The 18103-nt window shown below is 38.5% G+C and overlaps 2 protein-coding genes across 6 annotated transcripts in view; both read right to left on the bottom strand.

The window, feature by feature from the left end:
- Nucleotides 1-273: 273 nt before the first annotated feature.
- LOC131773555 (anion exchange protein 3-like) lies at nt 274-3817 on the bottom strand. Its single transcript, XM_059089500.2, has 3 exons — nt 3273-3817; nt 2518-2905; nt 274-2142 (listed from the first exon to the last, which is right to left on the bottom strand). The coding sequence occupies exons 1-3, from the start codon at nt 3815-3817 to the stop codon at nt 274-276; spliced, it is 2802 nt and encodes a 933-aa protein (XP_058945483.1).
- Nucleotides 3818-4949: 1132 nt separating this feature from the next.
- LOC131773557 (phospholipid-transporting ATPase IF) overlaps nt 4950-18103 on the bottom strand; it is a 29877-nt gene continuing 16723 nt past the window's right edge. The window contains exons 22-40 of one of the 5 annotated variants that reach the window (XM_059089504.2): nt 17656-17759; nt 17437-17508; nt 17152-17193; nt 16796-16863; nt 16560-16614; nt 16333-16401; nt 15704-15783; nt 15509-15597; nt 14996-15069; nt 14417-14665; nt 13500-13559; nt 13155-13282; nt 12709-12767; nt 12510-12586; nt 12118-12183; nt 11890-11993; nt 11314-11500; nt 9289-9365; nt 7836-8843 (exon numbers count right to left, since the gene is read on the bottom strand). In XM_059089504.2, coding sequence (XP_058945487.2) covers nt 8843; nt 9289-9365; nt 11314-11500; nt 11890-11993; nt 12118-12183; nt 12510-12586; nt 12709-12767; nt 13155-13282; nt 13500-13559; nt 14417-14665; nt 14996-15069; nt 15509-15597; nt 15704-15783; nt 16333-16401; nt 16560-16614; nt 16796-16863; nt 17152-17193; nt 17437-17508; nt 17656-17759 — 1661 coding nt within the window. In that variant the 3' untranslated portion in view covers nt 7836-8842. Of the gene's footprint in view, nt 6451-7835; nt 8844-9288; nt 9366-9446; nt 10271-11313; nt 11501-11889; nt 11994-12117; nt 12184-12509; nt 12587-12708; nt 12768-13154; nt 13283-13499; nt 13560-14416; nt 14666-14995; nt 15070-15508; nt 15598-15703; nt 15784-16332; nt 16402-16559; nt 16615-16795; nt 16864-17151; nt 17194-17436; nt 17509-17655; nt 17760-18103 lie in introns of those variants that run through there. The other 4 variants (XM_059089503.2, XM_059089505.2, XM_066169036.1 and 1 more) reach the window with 4 other exon arrangements.

Below are 18103 nucleotides of genomic sequence, written 5' to 3'. Positions count from 1 at the left end.
ATGGAACAGTTTTACTCCACGATGCTTAGTTTACGCTCAAACAGAGCTAACAATGCTAACAGAATAACAAGGAAAATTTATTTAAATGACAGACAGTTTGAACTACGCCCCAAAACAACAAACAATTCTAGAAGTTCTGTTTCACAATCACTTATCAGCCATCACAGGCATCAGATTCTTATCAGCTCTATGATCGCTTACGAACTTAGGAGTGACCATTGGTAAATACAATTAACTGCTACAGAGATTTCTAAATTTCTTTAAAACAAAAATTTAGAAAGGAAAATGTATAGAGTCATATTCATCCATGTCACTGTCATAGACATCCTCAACTTCAGTATCTAACGCCTCTAGCTCTACACTGGTGAAAAACCGCTCTAGAAGCTTACGAAGAGGTATCATGCAGATAATAAAGAAAGGAAATGCTGGGGCAACAACAGTGAGCTTCATGGCCACAAGCGCGCATACACAACACACTTGCACAATAGTGAACAGGTGCATTTTTCTCGTTTTCACATTCATCACGAATTTTTCAACAGGATGGTGAGAAGCAGGGATGAAAAGTAACTTGATTCGCTCGACCAGCTGAATGTGTGATAATGATGACACGCCCAGGAAAATAAACACTCCAAACAGAACAGCGATAGGAATAAGACGCATCACTGGCGAAAGAAGAACAGTGAACCCGATCAGAAGGTGAATCACAATGTTGGTGAGACGTTGTTCTTTGACTTGTACCAAATGAGGATGTTCCCCCGGGGCATTGTTAGTACTGAGCACTGTCAGGGAATGAAAGTGAGACAATGTATGAACAGGGGTGGCACACATCCATGGAAGGCCCAGAACTGAGCAAAGACCCACTAACAGTCCAAGGACGAAGAGATCCAGGTTGTAACCCACGCCTTTTTTCAATTTGTGTTCTTTTTTGTCTAGAATAATACCGGTGAATTCAATTTCCATGAAAATCAAGATACTGACAAGAACTGCGGGAATGAAAGCTCCAAAAATGGCGCCGGCACTGATATGTTGTTGTTCTCCCATGGGGTTAATAAGCCAGCTGTTTCTGTTTGGTGAGGGCACAGAAAAACCATCCGGAACTGACAGTTTTTGTGTGTACACACCCTTTGTCAACCAACCAACTGTCACCATGGAAACAATAGCAATGAAAACTCCAAAATCACTGACTATGCGACGAGCTCTGGGTCCGAAGAAATGACTGTGACGTAACTTTCTCAAAGAGTAAGCGACAAAGAAGGTTCCCAGCATTAAAACGGTGGTGAGCAGAGCTGTATTTGCTGTTGACTGATATTCTGTAGGGTTTCCTTCCCTGTGATTAGTCGAATTTGATGGAACCAACAGATAAGTCGCGATGTCTGCATTCAAGGGATACATATCAAAGACATGTCCAACATAATTAAACGCATCATAAAGAAAAATGATAGATATCATTAGGGCGAATATTTCTTCTGTAAAACGTGTAAAATATTTGATGAGAAAACATCCTTCAACTGCAACAATGATAAAACATATCACCATCACCCATATTCCAACCCAAGCTCGCCAAGGGAGGAATTCCACCTCAAATCGCTCGCTTAACTGAAATACGCTTTTCTCGAACACAAGTAATGGACCCGTAGCCCCTGTTATGATCAATGGCTGTCCTGCAAAGAGGCCAAATAGAACTCCTGATAATGCTGTTGCAAATATCATCTCTGAAACTCCCATCCATGCGTTGGTTTTCTCACTCAACAAACCGCCGAAGGTGATTGCAGGAGCAAGGCAAGCGAAGTACACAAAGATAATTGTCGGTAGACAATGTACGTCCAAAGCATCTTTGAAATCACTCGGGTAGAAAGGAAGTCGCCTTTTGAAATCTCGTATAAGTCCACCACAAAATTTTCCCGTCCTAGACAAAGGGTCATCACACACTTCATTTTCTTGAATAACCTCGCCAATTGTTTCGTTGTTTGGTTTGTCCTTGCTTTGAATTCCTCCTCTTCGTCTCCTAAAGGCTAATTCCTTAGCCTGAGTGGCTAAGATTGGTACTGTTTGATTCAGAAGATTTCGATCCCAATCTCCTGGAGGAATTATAAGGCTGTCTCCCATAAAGCTGAATAGAGAATCAAGGAGATCCTGTTGACGCTAAAACATCGATGATAAATTTTTTCAGTTTCCGTTCGAGTCAACATCACTTAATGGTTGGTGAACTAGCCTGTAACCACTTTGAAAAACAAATCTATTGGATAAAAATAAGTTTTTCATAGTCACACCCTGATTTTCGAGTAGTGATTCTTTCCTAACTTGCCAACTGCTATGCAGAAGTCTCCAACTCCCATAACTTACATGACGTGTTACTGAGGATCGCGATCAACTGACGAGTAACCAATTTTTATCATAAAATTTATGGTTACATGATAATTTTTTAACTCATCGGGCTTGAATTCTCGTAAATATAAGATTACACAGAAAGGAAGGCTGATCGACTAGGGATTGAGAAAGATTTGATGCACAATTTACCTTCGCCATATAAGCAGATTGCAGGAAGAGTTTATCTGCCATAAGAGTTGCAAAAGAACGCCCGACCTCATGATAACCAATCCCGTCATCTTCAGGTCCCAACAGTATAAACATAAACCTTATAGGAATCTGTACTTCAGCTAAGTTACCCAGTTCACAACCGGTGGCGAGTCTGACAAAAGCACTGACGGTACAAGTCAAGCTATTATGAGCCCCAACCAAAACAGTGGTTGCTTGAGAATTTGTCGGAAGTTTCCCTCTCAAATCTGACTTTTCTTTGTGATCCTCAAACTGATCGACGAACTCCTCTACAGGATCATGGCTGAAACTCACTGCTACGTCTGCTGGAAAATCATTTGACACGTTTCGTTTAGGATTTGGCTGCGTCCTGAAATCAAGAGGGATCATCGTATAAATAAATAATCAACATTTGCCTTTTAAGTCGATAAATTCTAGCCTTAGAATCCATGCAATAGGAAATTTCACAAGAACACAAGTGAATGCAGATTAAATCAAGTACTCCGTCCAAATATCTAACTCCAAAAGAAGAATTCCACTCAGACGCGATCAGGCTGTGAACCTTGAAACAGCGGAAAATTTCATCTTGGGAAGTGTAACAGCACGCTTAATGACTGGCTCAAAGGAGAACGGTAAGTTTTGTTCTCCTTTACCGTCAGGGTTTTTGGGAAAAACTTACTGTCACCCTCAGGCAGGTAATTAAGTACTTATCAGTAAAAATGTAAAGGGTCACCCACTTAGCTTGGTGCCAATCCTCGTATCTTTCTCCTGAACTGTGGACATCTTCCGAAACATTTGGTGAGTGAGAATGTGAATTACAATGCGTCCTGGAGCGCTGTCCATTAGGCGTGATCCGTGACAGGCGCCTGGCGAAGTTCTTAACTCGTTTTCCACCTTTATGCTGGTGGTGATGTTCATGTCTTGTCATTAGAAGAGTTTTCACTACGAGACATTCTTCATCTTCCAACTTTTTCTGCGCCTTGACTTCACCAATAATTGCATCACAAATGGAAGGTAGAGTATCTCTATTGAGATCCAACAAACACACTCCATTTTGTAGATTCGTTTCAACCTCCCTTAGGCTCCGATATGTCAAACACGGAACATGAGGCTTCCCCCATCGCTCGGCACATTCATCTACGTCTTCTTCGAGCTTAATCCACCGCGCTCGTTCTTTCCAAATGAGTTCATTATCACAGCTAACTAGTTCCTCCAATTCCACAAATCCTTCGTACAGGGAACAAATAGATTGATCAATCGGAATATTTTCGGTTGAGTTCATGTTAGAACAGTGTATGTGGTCTACATAACTCTTGCCGCCAATCAACGTTATTTATCACAACGCGGGTTTACTTTCAGCATTTATGACGTCATTAATTTCTTTTCATGACGTTTGACTTAAGTAAAAACTAAATTTCACGCGGCAACATTTCCAGTGTTTGAATCCACATAAAGGTATGCTTCTTACAACAGAATAAAATGAACGATTACAAATAAATGGGTCTATAACGGGGTAAAGGTGGGTTCGGGAAGTATTCAGTAAATGCGCTTTATGTTTCTCTTCACCGTGTAGGACCGAGAAATTCTCTAAGAGTACAAATTATCATACGACTTTAAAGAAACACCTGAGGTTTATAAAAATTTCAGTGATTGGGCATCACAGTTAATTGACTGTACATCATCTGACAAGATTTCCGGGATCTTATTGGTTTTCTTTAGTTATATTAGGAGGGCTCAGCGAGCGCCCTGCGCGCGCAACGTAACTCTGTATGTAAGTTACATGCCTCTATATGTTAACACCACACATTGAATTAATAACATGCAATGAGATGTAGAGCAGGCGCAACACGGGTTTGCGACTTTCAACATAGGGAGGTTGTCTACCTTCAATCTTAATCGAGATAGAAATTTTGGAAGTCCAAATGAAGAGCCCATATGCCAAAGAAGACTCGAATCACTTAAAAAAAAGCATCAATTAAAGCCCAAAATCTTTCAAAATACGCTTTTGACTTCACCAGGCAAAGTCCCTTTGAGAATTCTTAATGAATTCAATTTGGAGATTTCCGTCTCCTATTAACTAGTTTACGATACTTCAGTTGAAAACAAAAACCGAACTTGCAGACTTCAAGTGAGGATTTTTTATACTTGGAAAATTTCCCTGGCTTGTTGGATATTAATTTTAGTATCAATAATTCAAATCAAACACATTCAACACACTACCTCTTTTATGATTGGCCGAAAGCGTAGAGTGACTTTCCGAAATCAGCTTTCTCACAATCTCTTCTTTCTATTTATTGTTTACGAGTAAACGAGCAATTTTTGAGTAACCTTGATTAACTTGCCCCTTGATATTTCGTAAGCGTGTATGCGGACACAAAACTGATTGTACGCCATAAATTGACAAAACAGGGCTTTAATGATTCAACTTTGCTTTAATTATGTTTTTTAACAGTGTTTACCTCATTTTGAAGGGAATATGTATAAAAAATGCAGCTATTTTCTAATTAAGTTATATAAATACAATCCCTATTATTCTTATCGGTTCATCAATATTTGTATTTTATAAATAAATGGAAAGCCAAGTTGTTGTTTTCGTTCACATACATATTCCAACATCAATGATGGCCTTATCCTTTCTTGTTGATACCTATAATTCAAACGCGATCCTAGTTATCAAGATTTACAACAATTCACGGCCTTGCAATGTTGAGTCCGGTAAAAGTTTTGCTCTATAGAGGGAAGGGTGTGAATAACAAATAAAAAGAAGGTAGAAGGAGATATAAAGGAAACCAGTTGGATAAAGTGTGGGTTAGCAATACTTAACTTCAAAATCTAATTTCAGCCACCTTCGAAGTTTTCACTGTTTTATACAGAACCTTACTTTGTTGGTGTAATCTAGAACTCCTCTAAAACTTGTCAAACGTTTACTGTGACGAAGATTTGGAGCATATTAATAGTGGAAATTGAACTGAGTGGAATGCAATTTGGGCGGAAATCATACACGTGATTTGAAATCACAAGTATGATTTCAGACCAAAATTGCACGACACGAGGTTCAATTACCACTTTGTTACATCCATTTTGAAATCGCCCAAATACAGTACTTGGTAAGTTCAAATATTTTATTGATGCAGTACTGAGCCGGTCTGAAATTAATTCATCCATTTTTGGGGGGAAAAAGTAAAAGTTTGGAAACAAAAGTTGCAAAATTTGCCACATGATATACTCTTTGTCATTCATTTTCCTGCAATTTGATTGGTTACTTTAAACAAGCCTTGAAATCTGATTGGTGGTTGTGTTTTTAGTGTAGCCTCCTCATTAGCTGAGAAAAAGATGCGATTTCAAGCAAAAATTGGTGTGATTCGTGAGTAAATTGCATCAATTAGAGCCAATCACATTACAGGGACCACCAATGATTTCAAAATGGGTGTAATAAAAGATGAAATTACCTACTTAATGTTTTTTTCCTAAGTGCGAATCAATTTATTTAAAAAACTATCGGTGCTCTAGGAACTAAGGCTTTATTGCACTTTTATTCGATTAGACTGATCAACATGAGTGTAGCTGCTTTTAAGTAAAATTAGCTACCTAACTTCATGTTTTCGGTGAAAACCTTTGCTTAAGAAGTAAATATGACGTGTATGTAAGGTTCTAATATGTGATCGTCCTCCCTTCCCATGAACACTAGACCAAGCTCTCGCTCGGCTGGTGGATTTACGCGAAAAGCGGCTGCGTTTGAAGTACAGTTGACAAAAAGTAACCAGCAGCTGGTTACTGCTTCACACTGGTGAGCGTGACAGTACTTCCCTGCTCATAGTCGAGTATCACCATTGATTCACATGTTTTGTTGTTGCTTGTTTCACTACAGTTAGCCACTGAACTCTTTTTGTGTTTGTTTGCTGGACAACGATCAGCCTGAGAAAGACAAAGAAAAAATAATAATTAGCTTATTGGCATTTATCTTTTGACACACGTCGATTGGCTTACTGGGAGGTGATTAGCAAAGCACCTTACACTACTGAGCAGGCGAAGAAACACAAAATTACTTTTCGTCTCGTTGCTGTTAATGACGTATTTTCTATTTTGTTACATAAAATACAAAAACTGCAACGAAGCCTGGTTTGACGGCATTAAATGGTGAGTTATTTCAGTTTTCCAACCTCAAAATCTAGGGTGAAAAATTAAAGTCTATCGAAGGGAGAGAACAGACATCTAACGTTCAGCAGCGTCAGGGGTGGGGTTACAAAATGTCTCAAAGAGATGCGAAAACCACATTGAGAAATAGTACACAGGCACTTGAGCAGGAGCATTAAGAAATTTTGCCTATCCACAGGAAAGGAAGACTGGATTTTTTTGTGGAAAGAAACATTCTAGTGGCGAGTGAGCCTGAAAATTTTAATGACCAACCATATGTCAAAAATTGACGAAAGTGAAGTCAGTTTTCGAAGCTTATTCAGCATGCGAGGTGTATACAATAAAAATTGTTCACCTCAGAGTCGGTGGAAAAAGGTAGATATCCATCACTACTCATCTACACGTCGGTAAACAATTGCTAATTTACATTGCATTCGGGAGGTTCCAGCTTTGCAATTTAGTTGGTGTCTTAATTTTACATTTATAATCAAATGATTCTAACAACACACATTCATGACTTTCCTTCGAGAAAATCGACCATCACGTCTGATTCTGAGAAACTTTAATTTCTTTAAAACAAACAAGTCTTAAACTTTACGTGTCGATTACTTCCTACTTTCCGATTACTTTACTACTTTCCATTACCAAAGACGGGGAAGGAGAGAGGGTGAGGGGGAGGGGGGAGGGGGGAGCAGAGGAAAGAATGGGGAGAGTAACTAAAGCGAGAGGGGGAAAAGATCCGCACCCGTGCAATTGCTTTGTTTCACTCTGAATGTTTCGTCATTCCTAGAATACCAACCTTTGCCGAAAAAAGGGAAATTGTAGTCATTAACCACAAGTGCTGGATTTAAGAAAGTTAAATAAGAGTAATAAAGATTGGTTGAAGTTACGACGAGTATTTCACTCAACATTGTTGAAATACTGTTCGGCGACACTGAACAGTGTTTCCCTCGGTGGCTGTGCTTGGAAGACGGTGATAAGAGTCTTTATAGAGTGAGGGGGGGGGAGGTTGCCCACCGATAACCGGCTTTTAGTGAAACCCTGCTAAACCCAATATAGTCCTGATGCAAATGCTGGAGCATGTCTTGTTAAGATGTGATTTGTGCTGTAGTTAACACCGTAGTGTGGATAAACAAGAGAGGAACTCAAAGTCATAGGGTCAGGTGAAACTTTCATGTTTATTCACAAGCTTATTAGAGTACTCGACCTATTGGAAGCGTGTAAAAGAATTAGGTTAAATTCTGCAAATGTTACACGAATAGCCTTCAACTACTAAAAATAAATGGATGCGTTTCTTACATTCAGAAACATTTTATTTGAACCATAAATAATGACGTTTCTCTATTCAGATTTTAGACTTAAGTACAATAATTTTCGTCAACTGTGGCATCATAACAGTTGAAAAAAATTTACATCACCTCACAAATTACGTTACACTAAAAAAACTGGTTAAAAACAAGTGAAATTGTGCACCAACACCAGATTTCGTCGTTCCTAGTTATTTTGTTTCTAGCCTCAAATCGACAAAAGAAACATTGATCGTACAATGAGAAGATCCCTAGTTACTCTCAATGTTTCATCGTATCTGTTTGAAAGTAAGTAAAATTTGCCATCTATCTCTCCTCACTTTTCAGGACGAAGTAACCTTCTTTGCGTGATTTTAGACAAACCTGATTGGTTCATCTGAGTCTGCCTACTTGTTGTTATGATCAACGGCATTTTCATTGCAAATTTTCAATATGTTTCAGAGCTCACAAGCTAACTAATAACTACTTAAATAAAAAACTGACCCCTTAACCTGTCTGCATCTGGTTTTCTCGTCTCATTCAAAAATGAAAAAGAAGAAAAGAGAAAGTCAAGGAAGAAGAGCTTCGAGTTGAGAATTATGTTCCTGATTGAGGAAACGAAAGAGAATGGATCAGTTGCATTTATCCTACTGGGATCGTGGGAAGTTGTTTAAAGAAATCAAAAGAAATACGTTCCTTCGCTAGAGCAAACTGTTTTAACTTTGTTTTGAAAACAAAGTTAAAACGGCAACTAAGTGAAAATATATGAGTGAAAGATGACTGCACTCCAGTGAAAGGTAAGGATATCCACAGTAAGTGAGAAGAAGAACAGCAGCTGAGAAGCAGCAGCAGCTACAGCCACGTCTCCAGAGAATGAATCACTCTCACCTACAAATAAAGTGAGAGATTTGAATTATCGGAAAACGCGAAGAACTCACCTAAATAAAAAGTGCAACTTACACACGAACACAGACACTTAACACATCACAACGGTTATAAAAATTCTGGGTGATGGTGCTCATGTAGACATCAGATAGATTCACAGAGAAAAACAATTTATTCGGTAGGACATTCAGTGAAAAAGAGTGTTCGTGGTTGTTTTTTTCTTAAAAAAAAAAAAAAGAAAAGTAACCAAAACCAAATGATTAATGATTAGCAAATCAGCTCTACTAATAGATGAAAGAGCCAAAGAATAGATCCTGCTTGTTAGAGGGCAGGGCCAAAGCGCAGCACTTGCATTAATGTACCTCTTGAATGTACAAATAGACGGTGAAGTAAAGCAATAGATAACCAATTATTTCGCTGGTTTCATCAGCTGCCATGCTCGACTTACTAGTTGTCCCGGATACTCTCCTCAGGACATATTGCATTAAAGTAATTACTGACAACAGCTCGTCTTTGGCCCTGCGCCTTGATAGAAAGAATGATCAGTTACACAAAAGCAACGTCATTACAACAGAAGTGCAAATTTAAAAAAATACCCAAACAGAAGCAAGCAAAACGAAATAAAGCAATAAAAAAAAACGCAGAGGGAATAGGAATGAAAAGTAAAATGCTGATTGCACTATATTCTGTACCTCTCTATCAACCACTTTCTAAAAGAAAGAGGTCGCACTGAAAAGAAAAAAAAAGCTAAAACCCTCTTAAGAAGTGCTATGCAAACGAAACTCATATAATTCTGGGGTTTACATGTCAATGGCACTGACAAGAATCTTCGTTTCGGTTGACCATAACAACTGTCTCATTTTAAATGTGAAAAGTAAAAAAAAGTAGGAGTGGTTTAGAATAATACCAATTTGAGCACGTCAACCTTCCCTAGGGTATGTCGTCCAAACTAACAAAATAAGCACTCAATTCATTCTAAAGTTTATTTTCAAAATTCTCTTTGTAATGTTTAAGTACTTTCTGAACAAAGACAAAGTTATATTCACGAGTGATCATCTTCTACAAATTTAGATATTCTATGTAATTTCCTGAGCTATTTCATCTTCATATCATCTCACTATATTTTAAAATTATTTTTAGTATCTTATTTACTCAAGAAAGCACCGATCTAGATTTTAACTCACACAATTTCGTACGCTTAATTTATCATTAAAACAGTCTAAATTCACTAAATTGTAAAATTAACTGAAAAATAATCCAATAACTAGCTCAAAAAGTTCTTAAACTTGCTGCAAATCTGAAGTATTGCTACTAGTAAATGCGATCAATGACACGTCGCTTTCAGTAGAGAACTCTGGTGCCACAGACGATACTGTGCCAACATCCACACTGCTTGTAAGTACCGCCCTATCCTGTCTTCCGGTATCAACCTGAAAACAAAGATCTTGAACTAAGAAAAAAAGCGCTAAATGTGATAGAGAACTATGTGCAACTCAATGTAGTGATTTCAGGTGCAATTACGCGCGGTCGATGGCCACAGGTTTCAGATCAAATTTACATCGTTGAAAGATGTGTAAAAAAGGGAAAAGTATTAGTTAATTATTCACTACACCTAGTGCGTTTTCCTTTAACGTGAAAGACTACTAAAAGCTGGAAAAGAACTCTACCTGCATTGATGTGTTGTCCGAGATTGATGTTATCCAATGAGATACACGTCAGACCACGCACATTGAACAACGGTTTGGTTCGACAAAAGAAAATATTGTACGATCCGTCCATGAACTTAAATGATGTTTTGATACGAATGAATATAGCTTGAAACAGAAAGTCTCCAGGCAAATGACACGACTGTTCACATTTGAGCAGTTGACATTGGTGCCGATTTACCTGCCTAACTGGCTGGTTTAATTTTTAGGTTGCGGACAACTGATCGGTTTAAGTGAACCAACGAAAAGAAAACCATCATCTTTTTTGGTTTTGCAATAAACTTTATGTTACATACCAAGTTTTAACGAAGTGGTATTTGCAGATTAGTTTACAGTTGTAGCATCCCATTCAGAATGTGCGAATTGTTGACAGATTTTCAGTTGCAGTAGCGGGTTTTTTAAAGGAGGACAACAAACAGAACTGAGAAACTGTTCATGTGTGTCTGGATGAGAAAGAATGAGTTTTTCGGGTCATTAGCGCCTTTTATGATGAAGCATGATACGGACTTCACCGCAAGGACTCGTCGCTAAAATGAAAAAAATGGATCCTTTGTCCACATTCCAAAGATAATGGAAAAATAGGAAAAAGTAAAACCGCTCGCTTGTGTCTCTGTTACGAAACTCGAGTTGATATTTGGCAGTTGAGGAAGATGCTTGACACACCTTTCCCAAGCAATCCAACTCACTTAGGATTAATAACAAAGCTTCCAGTTAACACATATAAAGAAATCCTTAAGACTAAACAGGAAAAATGGGATAACAATCACCTGTACTCTTTGTGTCTCTGAAGGATAAAATTGTCGACCAACGAGCATGAAGAAGATATCAGGTAAAAGAGCCATGAAGATGAGTAACAATATGGCCAGCCATACCACTCCTTGGGACAACAGTTGGTAGAATAATTTGTACATGTCTAATGATATCACGTCACTGAATGCTAGCTGGAAACCCTTCCTGAAAAGCAATATTAATGGTTGGATCCTATAGTTAGTCCAGAAACGTGTACATTTGGTGTATCAAACACACTGATACAGCTCCTTCAAAATGGTATCCTGTACGATTGTACCCGCATGATCGTGATTATCACGATAAAGTTTGGTGACGGGGCACTAGGAAGCTTTACTCATGCCTAAAACATATAATTAATTCTGTATTGCAGAAATGTTTTCTTGGAATATGCCAACAGTCTATGAACATGTCAGTGCACTTTCTAAAACGTACACATAATTCTGTATAGCAGTGCTTATTTCTTGAAATATGCCAACAGTCCACGAACAGTCGGTGCAATATGGATACGTACACTTAAGTTCTCAACGGGTAAAAATTATGTTCTGTGTACTAACCAAGTCTCACTGTTATATGTGATGGTGGACACGAAAAACAGAATGATGGAGCCCCATGTAGAAACGTGAGTCATCCATGTCCAGTAATGTGTAACCAGTGCCAGCTGAAATGTAAATAACATCTGTAATCATGACGACGTTTATTTATTAATGCGTGACTGGCGACAGTTGCATGAAGTTGTTTCCGAATGATTCTTTCTTTCTACTAAAACACTGAGAGACACTTACCTTGAGATTACTGACTATGACGCAAACAGTAAACACAAACGTTCCAAATGACCAGTTCCCATATTGCTGGGGAAAGAAAAAAAGAGGAATACGATGCTTCTTCACTTATTGAATGTAACTAAGCAGTAAAGATATTTGCTTCTTTCATTTGAAAGAGGAAAAGAACCACAGACCTACTTACAAAGTATCAATCAAACAACGGTGATGACACTACGTCGACCTCCACAGGACAAGGGGAAAAGTTGGGTGACATCTTAGCTCATAATGCATTACACCTTTCATTTGATTAGTGAAGTGAGCTAAATTTGAAAATATATCTCATATTGTATTGCAAGACAGATTTCGATTTTTAGTCGAAGACGGTAAAATTGAACGTACGACAAATATCTTACCAACATGGCAGGTCCTATTGCGTCGCCTTGAAAGAAGAAGTACGATCCAAAAAAGAATACTAATGCGTGCCAATAACCTTACGACAAAAATACAACCATTACTCAGTATAATCAGTAAGAGAGGGAAAAAAAGAGAAAAAAACAAAACCAAAGATACAGAAAATAAGTACGCAGAAAGTGTAAACCTAAAACAACTCACCAGACATTACCCAAAAGAAGAATTCTGTCCATGATAAGCGATAATTCTTACTTATATCCCTGAGGAAAAAAGGAAATGTTTAATTTTGATAAGAACCCGTAAAACTGGCAAGAGGCTACTACATTCGATTACCTGTTGTCAATCTGCCGGTCTTTTAGTTTGTTTCATGGTTTCAAAAGTTTCTTCATTATTCATATTCAGTGTACCAACGGAAAAAAATAACAATAAACAATACAAACCAATCACAGAACAAAATGAAACAATGACTTCAAACATTTTGTTATCGTGAAAACAGGTATAGGTTGATAAAATTCGAATTTAAATCAATTGGTTCTTCAATAGTTTAGGTATGCTTTATGGTTCTAGGGGTACCAATTTAAAACAGCTAGGAGGATATTTGATGACAATGAAGAAAAGTATTACCAACAAACATTTGCATACAGAACCTATATAAGTGCGGCTGACTTTGTAATGCGTCACCGTTGACATTCTGCTCAAATATGCCATAGACAAAAATGGGAAGCGACGTGAAGAAAATGTTGTAAGCGGTTAAAAAGAATGCGAGGTACAACGGCTGCAAAGAGGAACAAATCATACACAAAGTTAAGCGATAGCTTATACAGCAAGCCCTGCCTGGCTGATTGCTGCCGCAAGCGTAACTTTGCATCTACTATTATTCTGAAAATGTTTCTTGTCGCACATGCTATGCATAAACAAAATAATCCTCTTCAGACTACAGAAAAAATGTGGCCTATTCAATGAGGACTCAAATATTGCATTTATATACGCACCTGACCGGAGAAAGAGGTAAAAAATGCGTAGAAAAACTGTGGTGTGATGAAACACACATTCTGATAAATAGAACATAACGCTATGTTAGAATACAACAAGTTGAGGGACTCGGGGTTTGCCGTGTAAATACTGGACTCGTGGTACTTTAAACCGAGGAGTGTCACAACGAGGAAGTAAGCACTTGTTAGACTCGGTAAGATCAATACGATTAGTTGGAAGAACATAATTTTTATCAACATTTTTCAGGCACACAGAGACTGATCACGTCAAAATACATAGGTTGTGGGGAGGGGCGAACCACTCCTTTACCTTCCAATTTTAATTTAGATAGGGCGCATCACACACTCTTACTAAATACGGGTTGAACCATTTTTCACCAACCACTTCCCTGTTTTCTATCAAAAAAGGCCACCTGTCTAAACCAGCAACCACAATTAAAGCGCGTCCTAATCGTAAAAAAATAAATCTCTCAACCAAAACCAATTCATCACCGACTGATGAGCGGCGCTGTGACAATTCGCTCGAGCAAACCATCGCTGTCAGCTCTATTTATCGGAAGAAAAAATTATTCGCCTTCGAGACTAAAACCGAACGATGCACGACAAATGTAGTCACTGGGCTTCACTGGAGAATTAGTTTCTTATTTCGTTGTCATAAATATATTTTGATCACTTTAAGCATTAACCTCCTCGGAAAAGTATATTAAAATAAATAAATAAATAAAAAGTTCTAGCCTTCGAAATAAAATTTGTGATATTGTAACCCAACCTCTCCCTAACGCAGCCACCTCTCTATAACGACCACTTCACTCTGCCCACAAGGCGGCAATTGCTTATGTTCTTTGAATCACTGTATGTGAACCTGTAGCTGTGTGCACATGGACCTAACAAGGTTTACCCAAAGCCAAATAAGTTACCTTATAGAAAAAGTACTGCACCATAACTGCAGCTCTAACATAATAATAGTGGCCATGCACCAACAGTATCCTCCGTAGAAATTTGAACCTAGCCACAGCGTAGTCACTTGTCCTGACCGCCTGCCGACCCTCTTTTCCCATGATACCGATACCCACATGAGCCTCTTGAATCATACCACAATCATTAGCACCGTCACCTATGGCAAGAGTCACCGGCTTTTCACAGGAGCTCTTTACTAACTGGACAATCTGTAAACAGAAACACAGACTTCGTCATAGGAAACAAAACTCATTCTCTTTTGATATTCCAGAGAGCAAAAAACTACATACAATCAACTCTCGCCCTGCGGATACCTCGCTATTACGGACACCCCGCTATTCGGCGAAACTCATAAAGAAATGACTGAAATAAACTCCCGTCTTTACGGACTCTCGTTAATGCGGAAATGCGGACACTTTCCAAGCCTATCACGTCTTTGCAAACACTCATGAACTGAGAACTTGCGTGTGATGCTGAGGTTGAAAAAAAAGGCAAATGTCTTTATCTTCATCATTATCACTATTATTTACGCAAGATACCTGAGCTTTCTGTAAAGGCGACATTCTACAGCACAATACAGCAACACATTTTTGACAGATTCCTTCAAACAATTCTGCAAAAAACAAGTACATGCCATTTTACACATAACGAAGCCTGGTAACTACGACTTAAACGAAGAATTGCCTCTTAGTATGAAATAAACTGTTCAAGACTACTCCTACACAAGTCATAAAAGCGGTGTTGCTGACCATTCTTTACATGATCTACCCCCCCCCCTCCCCCCGACATTGTAACATCTGTAAGCTTTGCGGCAACTTCCCTTTTTCTGTAATTACTAAAACAGAAATAGACTGACAAATAGAAATAAGGATTTGGTGATGACTGACGCTCAGAGAGTCACCAATAAATTTCAATGTACCCCTTCTATGAAGGTCTCGAAACCCAACTCCTGTTAGCCTGGAGTTAGCAAGTTTGGATTTTTCAATTGTCTCCGCTCTCCTAATTTCATTTCAATAGAAACACACTTTTCGATATGAGGTAACTGCGCTTACCTGAACAGCCCCGAAGAACATGAGACAAACTAACACCGTCGATAACTAAAGCATACTGCCTACTGTCTGTGGGCGGTCGGCGTTGAATCCTGCAACCACGGAGCACAAAATAAAAATAAGAAAAATGATCTGTCACAACGTGCCACGAATAGTAATTCACATATGACACAGTTTTCCAGCATTAAAACTACCCACTTGTCATGGCAGCTAACAAGCTCTTCTTGACATTCTCTCTCCGACTGCTTCTTTGTGACAAACATCATTTCCATTCCCGCCTGCAAAGGACAGAGACAGAATTGTCACAGTTGTCCAATTCCAGCCACAGCTGTCGCAGAGGAGCACCATGTCTGACGACCATTTCGTGAACACAATCTTATAACCATTCAATCCCCCATTCAATCTTTGGTAATGGGTAACATTGGGTGTACCAATCATAATACATAGACCCAGACAACGAAGCAGATCTTAGACCTTCTAAGATACGCAACATCACCAGAGGCAGTCAAAGGTAACACTCTGGGACATTACAACTCGAAACATTGGTCTGAGGGAATGTAAAACTGAAACACGCTTTGTCTGTCAAGCGAATGGAAAACCAGTATTTTAATTACATTATAACCTTCCTCATACGACTGACAACTTTCCATGGCCCGACAATAGACGTAGAAGAAGAATTATCACCGACCAATTTTCAACAATCTATTATTAAAAGCCACGCTAACAATTATTACTTTGTGTAGCATCACTAACAGTTCACCATGGTAATCACAAAAGACCCATCACTGTCAATGTAAGTTTTGTACAAAAAGGTTTGTATATGAAACCTTGAAATGTCCACATGAGTGACTGATGTTGACTGCTGTTTCCTGCTTGTCTCCAGTAAGAACCCACACCTGTACAAAAAAACAGGCATCAAAATAAACAGCAACACCAAAATATACCTCAAGGACCACGAGACAAATGTAGGAATATAGCGAGAAATTTAGAGTTAAGGACTGGTACATATTCTTGAAGAAATGAAATATATGCATATATTCACTGTCGTGCTTACCTTGATCCCTGCTTCACGCAAGGCTTCTATTGTTTGCGGGACTCCATCTTGCAATCTGGAACCAAACAGGTGGAAAACATTGTATGATAAGTCTAGTCAACCTACCTGAAGTTTGACAAAAAGGCTCTAATTTCCTTAATGAATCTTACTGAATCCTTCAACTTACCCATCTTCTTGCTCTGAATAAACTACTGTATGTTCACAGGTTGCACCAAATGTAATTACGACTAACATACCTATCTTCAACAGCCGTTGCTCCAAGGATGTGAAAATCTCTCTCCACTTCATCATAAACACGTGCAAGCTGCATCATCAACCAAAATATGCAATTAGAATCAGTAGGCACAAACAAACGTTCCTTACAAGAACGATAACCCAAACATTGAGACGCAAAGGCGTAACTACAATTTTAAACAAAGATCCACTTTAAGGCATTTTCTTTTTAATTAGTTTGTAGTGCTATTAAAATGAGGGCTCAATGTCTCCTGAACAATTTGTGGAAGCTCGCAGATTGATCTAGATTTTTACACATCAATAGAGGCTTTTCAGAACACGTTTAAGTTCAAATACAACAACAGACGTGTATACATACCTGTTCTTCTCTATCAAGAATTGCTTGTTTGGCCTTGTTGATCTAAATTGCAAAACAATCAGCAATATTCACAAATCATAAAGGGATAAGAAACAGATTGGTACTGATAGTTTGGGTGTTTCCCTATTAAAAAAAGCTAGCAAAGGGCAAATTCCTCTTGGTTATAATTCATCTCCTCTATGTCATTCAATTAATAACGTTACTTAATAATAAGCAACCTTTTCAAGTTGTTATTTTCAGAAAGGGGTTTATGATACTGCTGGTTTTAGTAAACGAAGCACTCACCTTAGCATTAATAACAACATATTCTTCTCCAGAAAGCACTCTACGACCAACAGCTAATGTCCGCAGTCCTTTCTGTTAACCAAAAGAAAACAACTCAATACCAATAGCAACTTTAAAATATTTAAACTCAGATGTGGCAGCGCTATTCCACAGCTGACTACAGGTTGATTGATTCATCATCTCGGAAGTGACATCAGCTAGTTCAACTATCACACACACCTCGGCATATTCATTCACATGATCAAGAGTAATATCTTTGGGTCCAGACGCCAGTCGATCCAGCACAGCAGTCTCAGCTCCCTTCACTAGCATCACATGCTCACCTGGAACAAAGACAACGAAGTAAACTTTAAAATGAAAACTAGCTAATTTCTAGTTTGGACATGTCGATGTGAGTGCATTGTGATAAACTACAAAGATGACTTGCTCATAATATTCCTAAGTCCTGATCCTTAGAGCCCTATAAAAAACTACTTCTGAAATTTTCCCCGAAGCTTATTCTTGAAGCGACCATGATAACGGAAATTTTTCCTGTTAAGGTAAAGAAATTGACCGACAAAATCTAGTACAAACATCGACTTCAAGAGAATTGCAGCACTGTCCTCAAGAGAATCACAGTACTGTCTTCAAGAGAATCACATATTGTCTTCAAGAGGCATAAATCTTA

This window comes from Pocillopora verrucosa, chromosome 6 (genome assembly GCF_036669915.1).
Source record: "Pocillopora verrucosa isolate sample1 chromosome 6, ASM3666991v2, whole genome shotgun sequence".
NCBI lineage: Eukaryota > Metazoa > Cnidaria > Anthozoa > Scleractinia > Pocilloporidae > Pocillopora > Pocillopora verrucosa.
This window is presented reverse-complemented; position numbering and strand designations above follow the sequence as displayed.

What these genes read in the sequence shown, in the direction of transcription:
- LOC131773555 (XM_059089500.2), bottom strand. Translation starts at nt 3,817, where the DNA reads ATGAACTCAACCGAAAATATTCCGATTGATCAATCTATTTGTTCCCTG. An exon ending in GAGGATTGGCACCAAGCTAA is followed by an intron (nt 2,906 to 3,272) that starts GTGGGTGACCCT and finishes TCTTGATTTCAG; the next exon opens with GACGCAGCCAAATCCTAAAC. An exon ending in AATCTGCTTATATGGCGAAG is followed by an intron (nt 2,143 to 2,517) that starts GTAAATTGTGCA and finishes TCGATGTTTTAG; the next exon opens with CGTCAACAGGATCTCCTTGA.